The 15,662-nt window shown below is 51.1% G+C and overlaps 5 protein-coding genes across 5 annotated transcripts; 3 read left to right on the top strand and 2 right to left on the bottom strand.

The window, feature by feature from the left end:
• Window positions 1-35: 35 nt before the first annotated feature.
• PKAR (cAMP-dependent protein kinase regulatory subunit) lies at window positions 36-1,276 on the top strand (the record flags this gene model as incomplete). Its single annotated transcript, XM_032034877.2, has 2 exons — window positions 36-509; window positions 575-1,276. 2 exons carry the CDS (start codon window positions 36-38, stop codon window positions 1,274-1,276), a joined length of 1,176 nt encoding a protein of 391 aa, XP_031892864.2.
• Window positions 1,277-1,576: 300 nt separating this feature from the next.
• Window positions 1,577-2,264, bottom strand: bcas2 (Pre-mRNA-splicing factor SPF27; the record flags this gene model as incomplete). The annotated part of the gene is made up of 2 exons (XM_032034867.1): window positions 1,577-2,163; window positions 2,228-2,264. The coding sequence occupies 2 exons, from the start codon at window positions 2,262-2,264 to the stop codon at window positions 1,577-1,579; spliced, it is 624 nt and encodes a 207-aa protein (XP_031892863.1).
• Window positions 2,265-4,038: 1,774 nt separating this feature from the next.
• On the top strand, window positions 4,039-5,680 carry CGGC5_v006086 (Satratoxin biosynthesis SC1 cluster protein 4; the record flags this gene model as incomplete). The annotated part of the gene is made up of 4 exons (XM_032034845.1): window positions 4,039-4,161; window positions 4,217-4,352; window positions 4,408-5,080; window positions 5,137-5,680. 4 exons carry the CDS (start codon window positions 4,039-4,041, stop codon window positions 5,678-5,680), a joined length of 1,476 nt encoding a protein of 491 aa, XP_031892667.1.
• Window positions 5,681-9,871: 4,191 nt separating this feature from the next.
• On the top strand, window positions 9,872-11,573 carry CGGC5_v006085 (uncharacterized protein; the record flags this gene model as incomplete). Its single annotated transcript, XM_066151647.1, has 4 exons — window positions 9,872-10,189; window positions 10,248-10,652; window positions 10,692-11,104; window positions 11,174-11,573. 4 exons carry the CDS (start codon window positions 9,872-9,874, stop codon window positions 11,571-11,573), a joined length of 1,536 nt encoding a protein of 511 aa, XP_066009125.1.
• A 798-nt stretch (window positions 11,574-12,371) lies between these two features.
• Window positions 12,372-13,893, bottom strand: CGGC5_v006084 (uncharacterized protein; the record flags this gene model as incomplete). Its single annotated transcript, XM_066151646.1, has 4 exons — window positions 12,372-12,621; window positions 12,767-12,923; window positions 13,151-13,164; window positions 13,847-13,893. 4 exons carry the CDS (start codon window positions 13,891-13,893, stop codon window positions 12,372-12,374), a joined length of 468 nt encoding a protein of 155 aa, XP_066009126.1.
• Between the last annotated feature and the right edge of the window lie 1,769 nt (window positions 13,894-15,662).

Here is a 15,662-nt window from a genome sequence, read left to right as displayed (position 1 = left end):
TCCCATCGATTGTCATTACTCACAAGTCGCCCAACATGTTCAAGAGTCCTTTTGGTGCAAATGCCAATCCATTTGGCGGCGCCAGTGACGGCCCTACCGGTGGCAACGCTATCCACCGTGTTATCGAGGAGGAAGAGAATGATACGGTCACGTCTCCCACATCACCGAACTTCGGCATGAACGCTGGCACCACATTCAGCGGTCCTTTTGGCGGCGACGCCACGGACGATGCTCCGCCTTCTGCGCTTAGAAGCCCGCCGAATCCCGAAAGCTACCCTGCCCAGTACAACTTTGGCCGCCGTACCTCGGTTTCCGCTGAGTCTCTGAAACCCAGTGCCGATTCATACGATAACTGGTCTCCTCCCGTCCACGAGAAGAACAAGGAGCAACTGGATCGTCTCACAACTGCCATCGCAGGCAACTTCTTGTTCAGCCATCTGGACGATGAGCAGAGTTCTCAGATTCTGGGAGCATTGATCGAGAAACCTATCCCGGCCAAAGGTATCAAGGTAAGAAGATCACTTCCACCACATCACTTTGTTGCACATGTACGGTACCTAACGTAGTACAACAGGTAATTAGCCAAGGTGACGCTGGTGACTTCTTCTACGTTGTGGAGAAGGGATCTTTCGACGTGTACGTCAACAGCAGTGGAACTCTGCAACCTGGCCCCGAGGGCATGGGCCAAAAAGTCGGAACGATCCAGGCCGGAGGCTCGTTTGGTGAACTGGCTCTTATGTACAACGCTCCTCGAGCTGCAACGGTTACTTCCGCCGAGTCTGGATGCACCCTGTGGGCGCTCGACCGACTCACATTCCGCCGCATTCTTATGGAGTCGACGTTTGCGCGCCGTCGCATGTATGAGAGTTTCCTCGAGGAAGTGCCGTTGCTGCAATCCCTCACGCCGTATGAGCGATCCAAGATTGCCGACGCGTTGGAAACCCAAAAATACACTCCTGGCGAAACTATCATCAAGGAAGGCGACCCGGGCCACTCGTTCTACCTGCTGGAGAGTGGTGAGGCCGATGCTTACATTGGCGACAGCAAGGAAGCTGTCAAGCACTACAGCAAGGGAGATTTCTTTGGTGAGCTTGCACTCTTGAATGACGCCCCCCGCGCCGCTAGTATCGTCGCGACGACGGATGTCAAGGTCGCTAGCCTCGGCAAGTCTGCCTTCCAGAGACTTCTTGGCCCCGTCGAAGGCATCATGAGGCGAACAAAGTACGAGAGCGTGAAGACGGGTGTCGAAGAGATGGATCCGCTGCAAGCGGCTTAAATGGAGTGGTTGTGCGTTTCGTTGAAGATTGGATGGCGGCTTTGGAAAGGTTGACGGTAAATGTGAAGGTTCACAACGGCGTTAGTGGAACACCTACCTTCGCTTCCTAAGAACATGGCTAGTAGTGAAGTCCAGATACCTGCTAGTCAAGAGTATTTTATTCATGGCATTGTTTAATTGGTTTTGAAGGACGGAGTTCCGGTGGTATCATTGATCTAGATGGACCTTGTTATTACAGATAAGCGTGAATGACATCAATCGTGAGGCAAGCAGGAGGACACCCGCCAAGGCAATTCAACCTCAGCCCCTTGTTCTCATTTCCTCCAAAACCTCCCTTCTCAGCTGTTCGACAGCAATTTCTGTCTCCAGTGTCCTTCCGACACCCTTCTTCCAGGTCTCCTCCAATCCCTTCATCTCAGCCGCAACCTCTTCTTGTTGCCTCCTCCTGGCAACAGTCAAAATATCGATTTGACGCTTGGTCTCGGAAAGATCCCGTTCCATAGCCTTGAGCTCGTTCTCAAGGCCCCAATTGCCGATCAGCCACGCATTTTTGCCATATTTGTCCAGCAGACCCAGGTTCTGAGCGCGACCATCGAGGTAAGCGTAGGAGGTGTATGCCTTGCGCAGCGAGTCGGCGAGGCGCTCGCGATCCTCTGCTGTCTTTGGCTGCCCAGAGTCTGGAAAGGGCTCTTGTGTCTGGTACCTTTCGAGGTCGATGACTTTGAGGGGCTGTTTTGACGCGACGCGCTCGAGTTCGGCTTCGATAAGGGGGGAGAAGGTAGGCTCTTTGTAAGCTGGGGCCGGAGCTGGGGAAGAGGTAGCCAGCTCGGCTCGGATCAACGACTCGGCAGCTTCGCGCTCAGCGGGCGTGGGCTCGTCATCAATGTCTGCGGGCGTTGACAGGTTAGCTGGATGGCGCAGGCACGACAGATGGGAGATCAGCAGACGTACACGGGAGGGACTCGTGGAAGGCGTTTAGCGCGCTCATTGTGTTGCGGGATGACGTGAGCCGTCAGAAGGGGTCTTCGGGATGGTTTTCTGGGCAAATTGACAGTTTTGGGCGTCGAAAGACTGGTTGAGGGGAAGGAGGTGAAGCGTGGTATTTCGAGTCCAGGTTGCCGACGTCGACCCGGTGTCGCCTAGCAGCGACCGCGATCTGGTGCTAGTTCAGAAATTTGGGACGTGGACGCACGAGCCCGCCCGATAAGGAGATAAGTCGGCTACAAGAAACCAGGCCCGTGCTGGAGGAACTCCTGTGCACGGGCCACACGCGGTCGATCACTGGTCTGGGGTCCTGGTCCACTCCTCCTGCACTTCAAAACACGCTCAAGCTTGAAGGCAAACCATCCTTCGCCGCACCTAAAGCTAGCGGACTTTGGGAAGACATCCCCTGACAGCCATGTGTATGTGCGCGTGCGCCGTGCTCAACAGATGAAGTGCGCGCAGAAATCAACCGACAACAACCCTTGACAGCGATCGATGATGGGACGACGGGACCTGACGTGCATGCAGGACACCTGCTTGGGTCGTTTAGCTGAATATGGGCTCGTGGATGGCCGGCCCCACCGTGTCTTTCTTTTTCTGATGTCTTCAGCATGGCGCCTTTCCTTCCTGGTGACGTACTCCTTTTTGATGCAAGAGCTAAATCTCACACTTGTGCGATGAAACCTGGAATTCCTTTGACGATTTGGAGTCGCCGAGAGACCATCATGAGGGCACTTCGGGAGTCGGCCCATGAGGCGGTTTTCAAGCGCCTTCACTCCTTCTAGGCACTTTCCATCTTCAGAAATCCAGAGCTCGGGAGTTGTTCTCGCATACCTTACTTCTTTCTGCTTCCATCTCTAGAAGGCAAGTCCGTCAGCGCCCGTTTTCCAGATTTTCTGGATGGGCTGCATTTCCACCGCGTGGGAAACTATCAAGTCACCGTCGTATTCCCTGCCACACCTCGCATCCTTGGTCTGCGATGATGGAGGATGGTTCTCCAGTCGAACCCGATCGAGGCCAATGGCATCCGTCAATCCAACCCGGGAGCTCAAAGCTCGTCGTAGCCGAGCAACATTCCCATTCCGGCGCTTGGTATTTGTTGCATGGACGGATCAGACGGATGGCCTCCCGGAATGCAACTCTGGGGGATCCCCACGGCCTGGAGCGATCCAGGACGGCAATACGTCTTCCGCCTGTCAGTGGTTCAACTACCCCAAGCTATTAGGACCGGTGCTCCATCCGTGCCTCGCCCCAGCCGGCCTATGGACAAGTTTGGGCTGCCATCGGCCATACCGGAAGCAGTGGCCCGTCTGCGCTCTGTTCGCGATTCAGCGTTGATCTTGACCCTCTCATCGCGAATCCACCACGTGAGGGGGCTAGAGGCCGGCCGCGCCTTTGGCGCTCGTGTGGCGTCCTCCTGGGCTGAACTATCGCAAACGGCATATACAATTCCATCCTGCTCAGGGTTGATTGAAAGGAGGTCGCGCCGCGACTCGTGGAGGATGAGCCATTGCGACATGGCGACCACTTAAATGTCGCCGGTCCGTAGCCTGGGCTGGGCCATATCCGTACCCCCTTTCTTCTACATGTTGACGTTTCTTATCCCCGCGAACGGTTCGGAAAAGCTCGTGGGATTTAACGGTCTCGATGATGCTTATGCTTGTTCTTTTTTAACCAAGCAGATACCCCCAAGGACCTCGGACTCTTGAGGCTCCTGTCACGACGGCGCACGACACGGTTGGGGAATTGATCGATTTGAACCCAGATCGGACGATACCATGAAGTCTTCACACTCCTTCGCTTTTGTGGTGTCAGTACTCCTGGCTATCACAGTACCTTTCGCTTCGGCCCAGAAGGCTGGTAGCATCACCGATGCTGTTGCTCAACTCCCAACATGTGCGGTAAGTCTGCCCGATACCTACCTGTCTCCATCGCAACTCACTCATATGTCTCTAGGTTACATGTATCTTGTCAGCAATCAAGGACTCGCCTTGCGGTCTAACCAATGCAACATGTATCTGCAATGATTCAAAGTTCGAGACTACAACCGAGACCTGCATTGTGGGAGCCTGCCCCATCAAGGACACCCTTCGTCAGTCTGCCATCGCAACCCAGAGGCACACGAGCACATACTTACAAGTCCACAGATGCCAAAAATGTCTTCGAGGTCACCTGTGACAGGCCTGTCAGGGACCACAGCCCCGAATATGCACGGTTGACATGGACTATGCTTGGTCTTTCGATCATCGTCGTCTTTGCCCGGTTGATATATAAGTTCTTCTCGTCGGCACAATTAGGCTGGGATGACTTATTCACACTGCTCGCCTTCCTCGCCGTCCTCCCATCCTTCATCATCAACCTTGTGGGACTCATCCCCGCGGGTCTCGGCAAGGACATCTGGACCCTGACACCGGATCAAATCGAGAAATTTGGTTTCTGGTTCTACCTACTCGAGCCCATGTACTTCATCCAGATGGGCTTGGTCAAAATGGCCATCCTGTTCTTTTACATGCGTATCTTCGATCGAGCTGGCCTTGCGCGTCTACTTTGGGGTACCGTTGCTTTTAACGCTGTCAACACGTTCGTGTTTCTGATGGTTGGCATTTTTCAATGCACCCCCATCCACTACTATTGGCAGAGATGGGACGGCGAACACCAGGGGACGTGTATCAACATCAACGCCGTTCCCTGGGCAAACGCCGTCATCAGTATCCTCCTCGATCTATGGATGCTTGTTCTTCCTCTTTCCAGAATCAGAACTCTCAACCTACACTGGTGGAAGAAGCTGGCTGTGGGTATGATGTTTTGCGTTGGTACTTTGTAAGTTCCCTCGTGAACTCCCCGTCTCAGAAGTCTGAGGCTAACAAAACCTACAGCGTGACCATTGTGAGCATTTTGCGGCTGCGCTCGCTCGTTCAGTTCGCAACGTCTCAAAACCCAACCTGGGATCAATTCGACATTGCGTTCTGGACAACACTTGAGGTCCCCACCGGCATCATCTGCTGCTGTCTACCCGCCATTCGTCTCATTCTCATCAAGACTTTCCCGAGGCTGTTTGGCATGCTCACGAAACGCTACGACTCCCACAAGTACTCGGAAGACCCCTCTAGCGGAAATAACCCGAGCAAAAGCCGCAGTCGCAACCGCATGTCTCAGGGCCCTAACACGGAGTCTTCGTCGACGACTGAGCTACAAGCCGCCATACGCAACGGCAAGGGCATCGTTTGCAGCAAGTCATTTGCTCTCGAGACCCACGATTCAAACAGCATATACGCCATGCAGGACCTCGAGTCCGGGAGCGCCAAGAACAGCATCGCGGCACAAAGCCACAGATCAACGTCAATCTCCCACACGTCTAGCGCCATGTCGGATTACGGTGGTCCCGGACGCAAGCAGTCTGGTCCTTCGTCAAGGGATTAACCTCCAACGCTGCGCTTCACAAATGTACACACAAATTCAGCGTTTGTACATACGACACTACAACTCCGCATGATACGCAGCCGCCTTTGGGCAGCAACATGTTGTAGGCACATGAGGGTTTCTTGTGTCTTGTCTTTTGTCTCTTGTCTCTGGTATGAGATGCTGTACGATGAGTATTTCCCGCGAACTGATAGAAGAAACGGCCTCGGCGTTGGGAGTTATTTTCTTTCCGGTGGGTTTTCCTTTGTTAGACATACCCGAGGGAATCATGGAGTCGTTGGTCTAGCACACGATCAGAGAAGGCATTCGATTGTTCCTTGGCCTGACGGGGAGGGCGGCCGCCGGTGTGGCCGTACCCTATCGGCCGTTAAAAAGTGCACTGGTAGTCAGCCACCAGTACCAGTGTAATAGAAGATAGAGCATATAACACATCCGGAAAATCACACGAGACACAAAGTTCCAAATCATGTCCGTTTAACCGTTTGCTCTTTGTCATTCCGAAAATCGTGTGCATGCGGTGATGTCTCTCCGCCTCGCTTCCGCCGCCGCTTGAGACAAGATGCCCGATGCGGTGCCGAGAACGCCACGTCCAAGATTGGATATTTTCGCCATGGCCGATCATCATTCCACCGGTGTCCATCGGATCCGAGCCTTTGGGAAGCTATTTGAGTGGGGGTAATGCCTTGCTTGCTTCTAACGGCATAGCTTGTGTCGTTGAATCAAATCGGATTGTGACTATCTCCTTGAGCCCCGAGACATGTCCCTTTTAGTTCCCGCCAGGGGCAGCCAGTCAGACCTTGCGCTCAGGCTCCGCAGTACATCGCAAAAAGACACTTGTGGCGTGTGAGATGGCTGTAGAGGCGTCCAATCGATATGTTGTATTAAACTGCTGATCCTGCCTAACCCGGGCTAGCCCTGCTTGGCCCCCTCTCTGGCATGCCAGGCATCCCAGCACTCTCGCTTATGAAGTGCTACGCTGTATGCCCTGCACTCCTAGTCACTTCAGTAGGTAGTATAGGTTGTATTAACTGCCCTCTCGCTAAGCACTTTATGCTTATATACTGAAGAACACTATATATTCTACCTCCTCCCTAGTAATGCTGTAGGGGTGTGATTTAGCTAGCTAGAAGGCTTTTTTAGTATAGTTAGAGACCTTTTGTTTATAATTGCTGCTTCTCTATATATAGCTATAATCTCCTCGAAGAGGCGTTATTAAAAACGCCCTTAAGTCTAAGTAAACCTCTTACTACTACTATAATACGTATAGGTATTATACTAAGCCTTATAGAAGGCTAAGTAGGTGTTAGTTATACTAATAGGTAGGTTAAAGTTAAAGTTTAGAGCTTAGTAGCTACTATAGTATATATAACGCCTATAGCAGCTATTAGCCTTATACTAATTGCTAATATTAATAGCATTTATATATTAGTTATTGTAACAGGCTAGGCCTGTCACATGGGATGCTCTCGGCTATGTTCGGCACTGAGTAAGACATCAAGGGATAGGATATCAAGGGATAGGATATCAGGGTCGAAGATAAAAGGGCATGTAGATGTAGCTGAGATGAACAAGAAACCTTCCTTCCTCATCTGAGGATTCTCATTTGAGAAAGGAAGTACGAGTTGCAACATTGCTCCTACCAACCCTTTGCAGTTATATATATAATAAAACTAAGGGAAAGGTAGTATCTTTATATATATAACTATAACTTTACCTATAATAGTATTATAGGTCTTAAAGGGTGCTTATAATATATTAATATAGGTTATGCTATTATGAGGCCTCTTATAAAGCCTAAGGAAGGTATATTTAAAGCTGTTAAAGCCTATAGTTGCTATTGAAACTAGGGATCTATCCTTAAAAAGAAGCTAGTAGATTATACTATCCTAGGTTATCTTATAGTAGATAGTACCTTAAGGTATCTTTTTAGCCTTACTATTATAGCTTCTAAGCTTACTAAAGGTAGAGCTAACCCTACTATATTAGGCGTTATATATAGTACTAATAGCAATAATATTCTAGCGCTAGAGGTATTAAAATAAGTTAATAGAAGTAAATAAGTTATTAATAAAAAGGTAGTATTACTATTAGTAGCTAAGTAGTATTAGTAGTAAGAAGATAAAGTAGGTAATAACTACTCTTATAGAGGTAAGCATTTTAGTCTCTACTAGTAAATATATAAATAGAGGGATTAGTAACTTGTTATTTATATACTAAACCTAGCGAAAAAAGTACCTTACTTCCCCTATAACCTATACTTTAAAGCTAATAGGTATAAGCTTACCCTATATATACTAAATATTAAAATAGCAGCCTTAATAATAAACTATACTCTTATTAATAGTAATATTAACGCTAGGCAACTATAGCTATATTAATACTACTTATAGCTAGTCACTCTAGTAAGTAACTTTCTTATATATTATAAGGTATATATTATAGAGACTCTTAACGTTAAGGTTATAAGTAGTAAAGTAACAATATAGCTATTAAAAACGCTTACGCAAAAGCTATTAATTAATAAAGTAGATAAGTTAAAGATCGCTCTTAACTTAGTAGTTACTAAAGGTATGCTCTTAATAGATAGTTATATAGATAAGTATACCTAAAAAGATATATATCTCTACTATATTTATACGTTAAGGCTAATAAGGTACTTAAGCAAGGTTTTTAATTACTTTAATAGGATTATACTTACGTTAATATATCTCTAACTTCTAGTTAGTCTAATCTACTTACTACTTAGCTATCTACTTAAGCATAAACTTTTGCTATATCTATAGCGTTAAGAGGCTAGGAGGTAAGTATATTTTACATTCAAAGAAGTCTAAGAGAAGCTTGCAGTAAGGGGTGCTGTTGAGGTAGGCAGGAGGCTCTTTATCGCGCCAGATACCTAGCAGAGGGCTAGGTAGGCAAGGGTTATACTATACTAACTTATTATCGTATAGGACTGCTAGCTAGGGGTCTAGCAGCAGAGTTTGCTTGCTAGGAGGTGGCAGTAGGTAGTTACGCGCCTAGGGCAGCGTGGGCGCGCTAACGTTAATATCGTTAGTTGTAGCGCTCGCAGAGGGTAGTTAACGCAGCTCGTTAACGACCCTGAGGCTGATAGAAACGTGGCGGCGTATAGAGGCGTTAGGGTCTTCAAAATCGTCAGCAATATCAAAATCGCTATCGTAATCATCAAATAACTTAATAACCTTATCGTCGCAAATATTATCCATTTTTAGGGATTTTTCGGGGTTAATTTGATATAGAGTAAGTAGGGGTATCGTTAGTGTCGTAGGCAAGTGGGTGGGGGACTAGGATCGAGGAATAAGGTTGACTTATAGCTGTCGGAGAAAGTGGGTAAATATCGACTAGTTTTAGTGGAAGTAGAGGTACTTAAAAAGTACCGTTTTCACTGCAAAACATAAGTATATTGACTAGTGGCGTAGCTTGGCTGGCACGTTAATCCTTTTTTGGGCTTGTAACTGTGGGGGCCGCTAAAAGGGACATGTCTCGGGGCTCAAGGAGATCGTGTGTATCGGTCACCTTTCCCACTTCCCGGGATATGCATTTCTTTGTCCAAGCAATCGACTGGAGTACGAAGACCGAGTTATAGCGGGACTCTAGGATTCAGGGCCAGTCACATTTGGTAGAATACGAGTGACTAATGGATTACGTGTAAAGCGGATAGAAGCCCGAAAACCCCGGATCGGGGCCGGGTGGGATCTTGGTACTATCACGATTTTTGGGTTCATTGTCCAAGAATGGGGGACAAGGCACTAACACACCCGAACTAAGCGCGCGGGAGACCAAGACGGCTGCCTACCACTGATTCTACCTACCTTAGGCAGATCCTTAGGTACCCAGGATGATTTCTGTGGCTAAGAGAGGCGGGATATTGCATCTTGCTGTGCCTTCCAAATTGGGAGAGTGGGAAGGTGCAGCCTAGATGAGATGGGAAGGTGTGGTCGAGGGGCTCTTTCCCCGTCTTGAACTGATGTCCACCACGGCTCTTGTTTTCCAGGGTCCTGTCTAAGAATCATACCAAAGCCTCGCCTCAATCCGCCCAAGTCTTTTCGTCCAACTAAGGTCAGTTCCGGAGCGCACTAATCAGCATCTCTCTCTGCTGTCACCTGTATGTTTCAGTGCCGAGGACACCATTCCATGATTGGCAACTTTGGTTCTTGGTGAGCCGCGTTCATCGCCATGTCCGACTTTTCCATACAGGCCTTCTACAAGAAGGAGGTACCCACGTCATCGGTGGTGGCGCCTACCAAGCAACACCCTCAGGATCACGGCTTCACCCAAGCGGAGGTCGAGGCAGGAAACAATCCTCTCGACAGGCGCTGGAATCCGTCCGACGAATACCATCAAGTATGCATTGCGAATATACAGCCAGGGTCGGCGCTTATTCGCTTCACTGGCCGCATCGTCAACTATACGCCTGCATTCCTCGACTCCAAGAACACGTATACTCGGCCAGCACACCAGCTCATTGTCAAAGATGACACAGGTGCCATCGCAGTTCGTTCCCAAGTACTCTCTGCTATTGTTTGACGTCTAGCCTGACCGTCTCTTCTAGGTTAAACTTGTACCCATTGGTATCCCTGTTTCTCTTCTCCTATTCGGACAGCTTGTCACAGTATGGGCAAGCTGGACGGGAACCTCAGCCAATTCGAACCAGGGAAACATCCCCTTCGTCACCATGTATACTCCCATCAACCCAGCGGACGTTGGTACCAAGCAGTTCATACAATTCATCACAGACACCCCCACGACACAGAACATTGCTCGGGTGCCCCTGGACTACGAGCGTGATGATCCAAACGCCAGACCGCTCCCCAACCTGATGACACTCGGCCAATACCTCAAAACAGGTCATGACACAGCTGCTGCGATTCGCCTGATCGTCTGCGTCAAGAGCATTGGATCTCGCAAGCGCGTCACGATAAATGACCGCAGAGAAGCGGAGCTAGTCGAGGTCACTGTATGGGATGACACAGCAAGCTGTGCGCTGACGCTATAGGATGACAAGGCGAACTCTGCCAAGCTGTGGAAGCCCAACGATACCATTCTTCTTCTGACGAGTCCCAAGTTTAACCCCCTTCGCGAGACGAAGCCTCCCAAGCCAGCAGGTGTCGGCCTCACTTACAACACCCTCATCGACGTAGACCCTGATTTTCCCGATGGCAACTGGCTTCACCAATGGGTGAAGAATAGGGTCAAGAAGGAGTGCATTTGCATTCCTTTCCCTAAGGACGTCTGGAACGCCGAGGTGGCTGTTCACGGGCCCATACGACCGTTGTTCACTCTTTCAGAGGTGGACGAGTTCGCTCGTGCTGATCCGGCGATGGATTTCACGGGCAAGCTGTGCTTGACGGTCTTAGGATTGGATTTGCTTGGACTCTACCGAAGGAAGATGCTCTGCTGCATTGAATGGTGTGTAGCATTCGACGCGCAGCATCACTAACTTGCACGTCATGGGCAGTTGCTAATGCGACCTTTTAGCTGCGGAGTTCCCCTATATGCCAATCACTCGTCCGCAACGTGTAAGAACTGCATGACTGAGAAGACACTCGTACTCAACCCCCGAGTCATGGGTATCCTGGTGGACGAAACGGGGTGCATCGCACAAGGGAAGCTGGTATGGAGTGAGGAGGCTTGGGGCGAGCTCTTCTTCCCCGCCGATGTGAGTACAGCGGTCGCAGCTTCTGTACTTGGAGAAGCAGACAGCCCGGCAGACATCACTCGCCCTTCCCCATCTTCTTCCAAGTGGATGGACATCTTGCAGATGGACACGGCCAGGCTGCGGCTGCTGGAGGAGCAAATGTTGTATGCCCGTTTCACCTTGACCTTTGGCTGGTCCCCTTTCGTCGAGAGACTGTGTGTACTTGGAGTCGAGTGGTGAAGTTTGTCAGTAGGGGAACCAAAAGCGGGGGTTGCAGCTTTGTTTCGTCAGGGTGGTGTAAGGTGCTGCGCCGTCGATGAGGGGTCAGAAGGACAGGACGTAGCTTTCGAAGGTGCAATTTGGCTGGAGATGATGGAAGGTGCGATTGCTCAAATTGGTCCCTTATCTTTGTCGCTTGTGCGGGTTGGGCAGTTTCAACAGAGACATTTGAAGTTCAAAAACAAAAGATCCGCGGTTGAGAGCTCGTCCGTCCAAATTATGGTTAGTTGCTCTTTTCGCAGTCATGGCCATAAACGTTTGACGTCTACTTGTGAACGCCGGCTCCTTTTGGATGAACGCTATTAGGCTCGTGTCTTGAAGTGCTGGCGAGATGGGCTTCAACAAAGATTTTTAGGGCCAGAGTTTGGTACAGGGCATGGATCTATTCATCAGATCATTGGCCATTTGTTTTAATAGTACAAGGGCAACGCTGTTCGTCGCCAGGTCATAAATCTTCGTGATACACGCTTTCATCCGCCGCCGAGGCAGTCAATCGTGAACGAGGAAGCCCCATCTCCCTTCGCTCTCTTCCAGTCTCTCAAAGCAAAGCCACTTATCGCCGTTTCCGTTACCGTGAAAATAAAACCCTGAGCAATAACCCCGTCCTCCCATGCTGAATACAATGTGTTTGTGTTGTTGTGGTGATAACTAGTTCCTCGAGAGCGCAAGCTTGAAAAAGGGATGATGAGAACACGACTGCCTGGTGTACAGTGGTATGAGAGGGCTGCAGCACGAAACATTAGGGACGGTGTCCCGATATTAGTGCTTGGTGATCTTCTCATCACCGTAGGAAGAACCGCCGCTCTCAGAGGTCTCCGTCTTGGTCAGGTCCTCGCCATCGTCCTCGTTGGGGCCGTGGATGGACTCCTCGAAGACGGGCTCAGGCTCGTTGACGTCGAACTTTGTCTTGAACGCCGACAGGTTGTCAGCGTAGCCGCTGCTGTTGGTGCGACGCCGCGCATTGGTGAAACGGAAGTCCTCATCGACGACTTCCTCGCCGGCATTGCCCCTGTGAACAGTGAATGTTAGTAAATGAATTCATGGGCAGTCAAGAGTGACAGATTGATGGATTGGGGGAGGTGGCAGTGCTCTGTAGCATTGAAAGGGATCGTGTGTAAGTGGGGTAGGCAACGCAAAGAGAGGTCCGAACGTACCAGTTACTTCTGCCGCCGCCGTTCTTCTTCACCTTCTTGGGGTCGACACCCTCGTGACCATGCTTCGCAAAATAGCGAGGCAGGTGCTCTTGGGGAGAAGCAGTGCCGTCAGCCAGGGCGGCGTGGTCACGGTCGTTGTACTTGTGAGAACGAGTCACTGCGGGAGACGGTGTTAGTGCCAGTGGCCAGAACAGTTACACGCAGGATGGGGTCAATTGGCATGCCGCCAAAAAACCATTCAATGATGATTGGGGATGGTACTCGATGTGTAGAGACACATCGAAGATGGAATGCTTGGACAGCACGGAGGTGACGGGGAGACGTCACGCGAGGGGGATATGGTGCGGGGCAGGGGAGAGCTTCAGAGGGGAGGTGCAAACATACTCTTGAAGGAATTGCTGGTGAGATACGGTTTGTGGATGTGTGTGTGTTACAGGAGAAGATCAGGTAGACGGGATTGGGTTGACGGTTAAAGAGCAGATCGTCGATGTTCGCTGGGTGAGATTGCGGTTGAGGTGTTGATGGATTCGAATTGTATCTTGATGGGATTCAGGTGAGATGTGAGGAGGAGGAGGGGGAATTATGTAGACGGAGAGAGCTAAGCAGGATGCTTTTAAAGGACGAAGGCTTGAGAGAAATGGCGGCCTATCAGATCACGCGATCATCAGACAGCTCGTCCAATGGGGGGATGGACGGCAAGGGGGGAAGGAGGTATCTTCGCAGGAGGTCCGGAAAGGCTGGGTTGACCGGGTTGGCTGGGTCCTTGATGAAAAGGCGGATCGCGTGACTTCGATGCAGATGGGGGCGGACAGCTGCTGCAGCTTGCAAGGGAAGGGGCCACCTTCACGACCTGGACTGCACCGTCCAGACACGGCGCGGGGGGGAGTACTGGGACGGGGGGACGGCCGGCGTGGACTGGCCGTGGTGGAGATGGGCGTGGACTGACGCCAGACCAAACCTTCCCCTCCTGCTGCTCCAATGCCTGGGCTTTTGGCTTTCTTTCTTTGGAGGAATCTGTTTGTTGGCCCTTCCCTTATCTGTTTGAGCTGTTCCTGTCATGTCACTGTCATCCGTCCCAACCGCAGAGAGGCAGGCACCTGCTTCGTGATGCTGATCTTCCACCTCATGCCTCAATCAATACCTTTCAATTGATCCATACGTTCGTCTCTCTCCCTCAAATGCAATGAAAGGCAGGCCCTTCGTCCTCTTTCCTCGCCGTCCCGAGCTGCATTGCGGCAATCCCCTGACCACGGGAGCACAGTGACGCAAAGGGTCCACTCGGATCCGGGGTCTCAGGTACCAGCTGCGCTGGGACGGGTGGCCAGATTGCGGGGTAGTGGATACCAGTGTACTATGCACCGCTAGGCCGTTACATGTCAGCGGCCACAACAGCCGCCCACCCGCTGCGCCTGCCCAAGTACCGGAGCAGCACGCGACTGGTATCGCTCTACCCCTGCTATCGAGCCATTTAGGGGCCGCAACTGATCGAAAACTGCCCATCGTCAGTGTCGTCTCATCCCGGCATGTTCCTTTTTTCGTCCTACATCAAGGCCACAATCACTTTTGTTTTGACTCAACAGTTGGCCATTCTCCTTGTCGATGCTCCAGAAACCCTTCACCGTATCGAAGCCCAGAGAGTCTAGTCTGCTATGGACTGCTTTCCGACGTCGGAGCATCCCCAACGGCTCGATGTGGCTGATTCGGTTTGGCCATGTGGCAGCTTTGCTGTTCTCGCCCGGCCTCGAGCCTGGCTCCTTGCCAATGACTCCATCGCGGCAGCCTGCATATTGGCACACATGATCATGCTCCTGCTCGGCGACTGCCGGTCCTGGCCTGTCCAGTCCAGCCAACGCCAGCTCCACGTCGACTTCTTTACCTACGGCATATTCTCTTCGGACACGAAGAACTCCGCAACCACCAGCACTGACAGTTGCAAATGTGGTCTCGATGGGGTTCCTATGGGTCTCTCATCATCACCTGCTACACTGTGTACAGCATTCAACTTCTGGATCCGCTCATTCCTCAATTCACCGGCTCCCAACGAATCTGGAATATTGGTGCATCTGCCGGAAAATGCCCGTATGACTGCTCTTTCGCGTTTCAATGCTGAGTCCTGCGTACCGGTCCCCAAGAACGAGAACCCCTGAAGCGGGCCCCGGACCGGAGGACATCAATTGACCAATGGCTCCACTCGGCTCAGTCGGAGAGCTTTCTGGAGCTTGCTGGCTAGCCTCGCAACTACGCCTCCCTCCTCGGTTCCCGAAATCGCAACCGCCTGAGCTCCCGTCGCCAGCTCAGCTTATGCTTCCAGCCGCAGCTTCTCACGCAGACAGCTCGCCACCACCACCATTGCCCACCTTCTTGCTGCGTCGATGCGGCGTAGAAATCGGAGGACAGCCAGTATTGAGGCCTCGTCACCTCCACCGTCGAGAGCTTGTTCTCGTCAAACGCCCGCCCCCCTGACTCGCGAGATGGGGACCCCGCCTGTCTGTGCACCCCTCTGATCTACTATGCATCCTGGGTCTGGTGGTTTGACGCGCTTGACGTGTTTCCCATTTACCTGCCGCATTCCTCTGGACGCAGTCATCCCATTCGTCGGGTGAAAGCCGGCCGATGGAATGTTCGACTCGATTGTCGACCTCCTGCGTCGACCGGATCCGTTTGCAGAGCTTAGTCTCGGAGATGCGCACTCTATCTGGTCTCGATCTACGGTGGTATCTGTTTGTTATCTGGGTCCAAGATACGGATAAGCCATGAACAATTGTGGACTCCCAGTCACGCCAGCAATGGCGGCATCTTCGTTTCCCAGATAAGGATGCCAAAAGCAGGCTGGGAGACGTCTCTCAGGGGCTTGTGTCCACTGTTGTCAGTCATGAACTGCCTCAATGATGGCGGG

The sequence above is a fragment of the Colletotrichum fructicola genome (assembly GCF_000319635.2).
Source record: "Colletotrichum fructicola Nara gc5 chromosome Unknown KSG_Nara_v1_contig03, whole genome shotgun sequence".
In the NCBI taxonomy this organism is placed as follows: Eukaryota; Fungi; Ascomycota; class Sordariomycetes; order Glomerellales; family Glomerellaceae; genus Colletotrichum; species Colletotrichum fructicola.
Note: the sequence above shows the minus strand (reverse complement) of the source record. Positions and strands in the feature narration are given on the sequence as shown.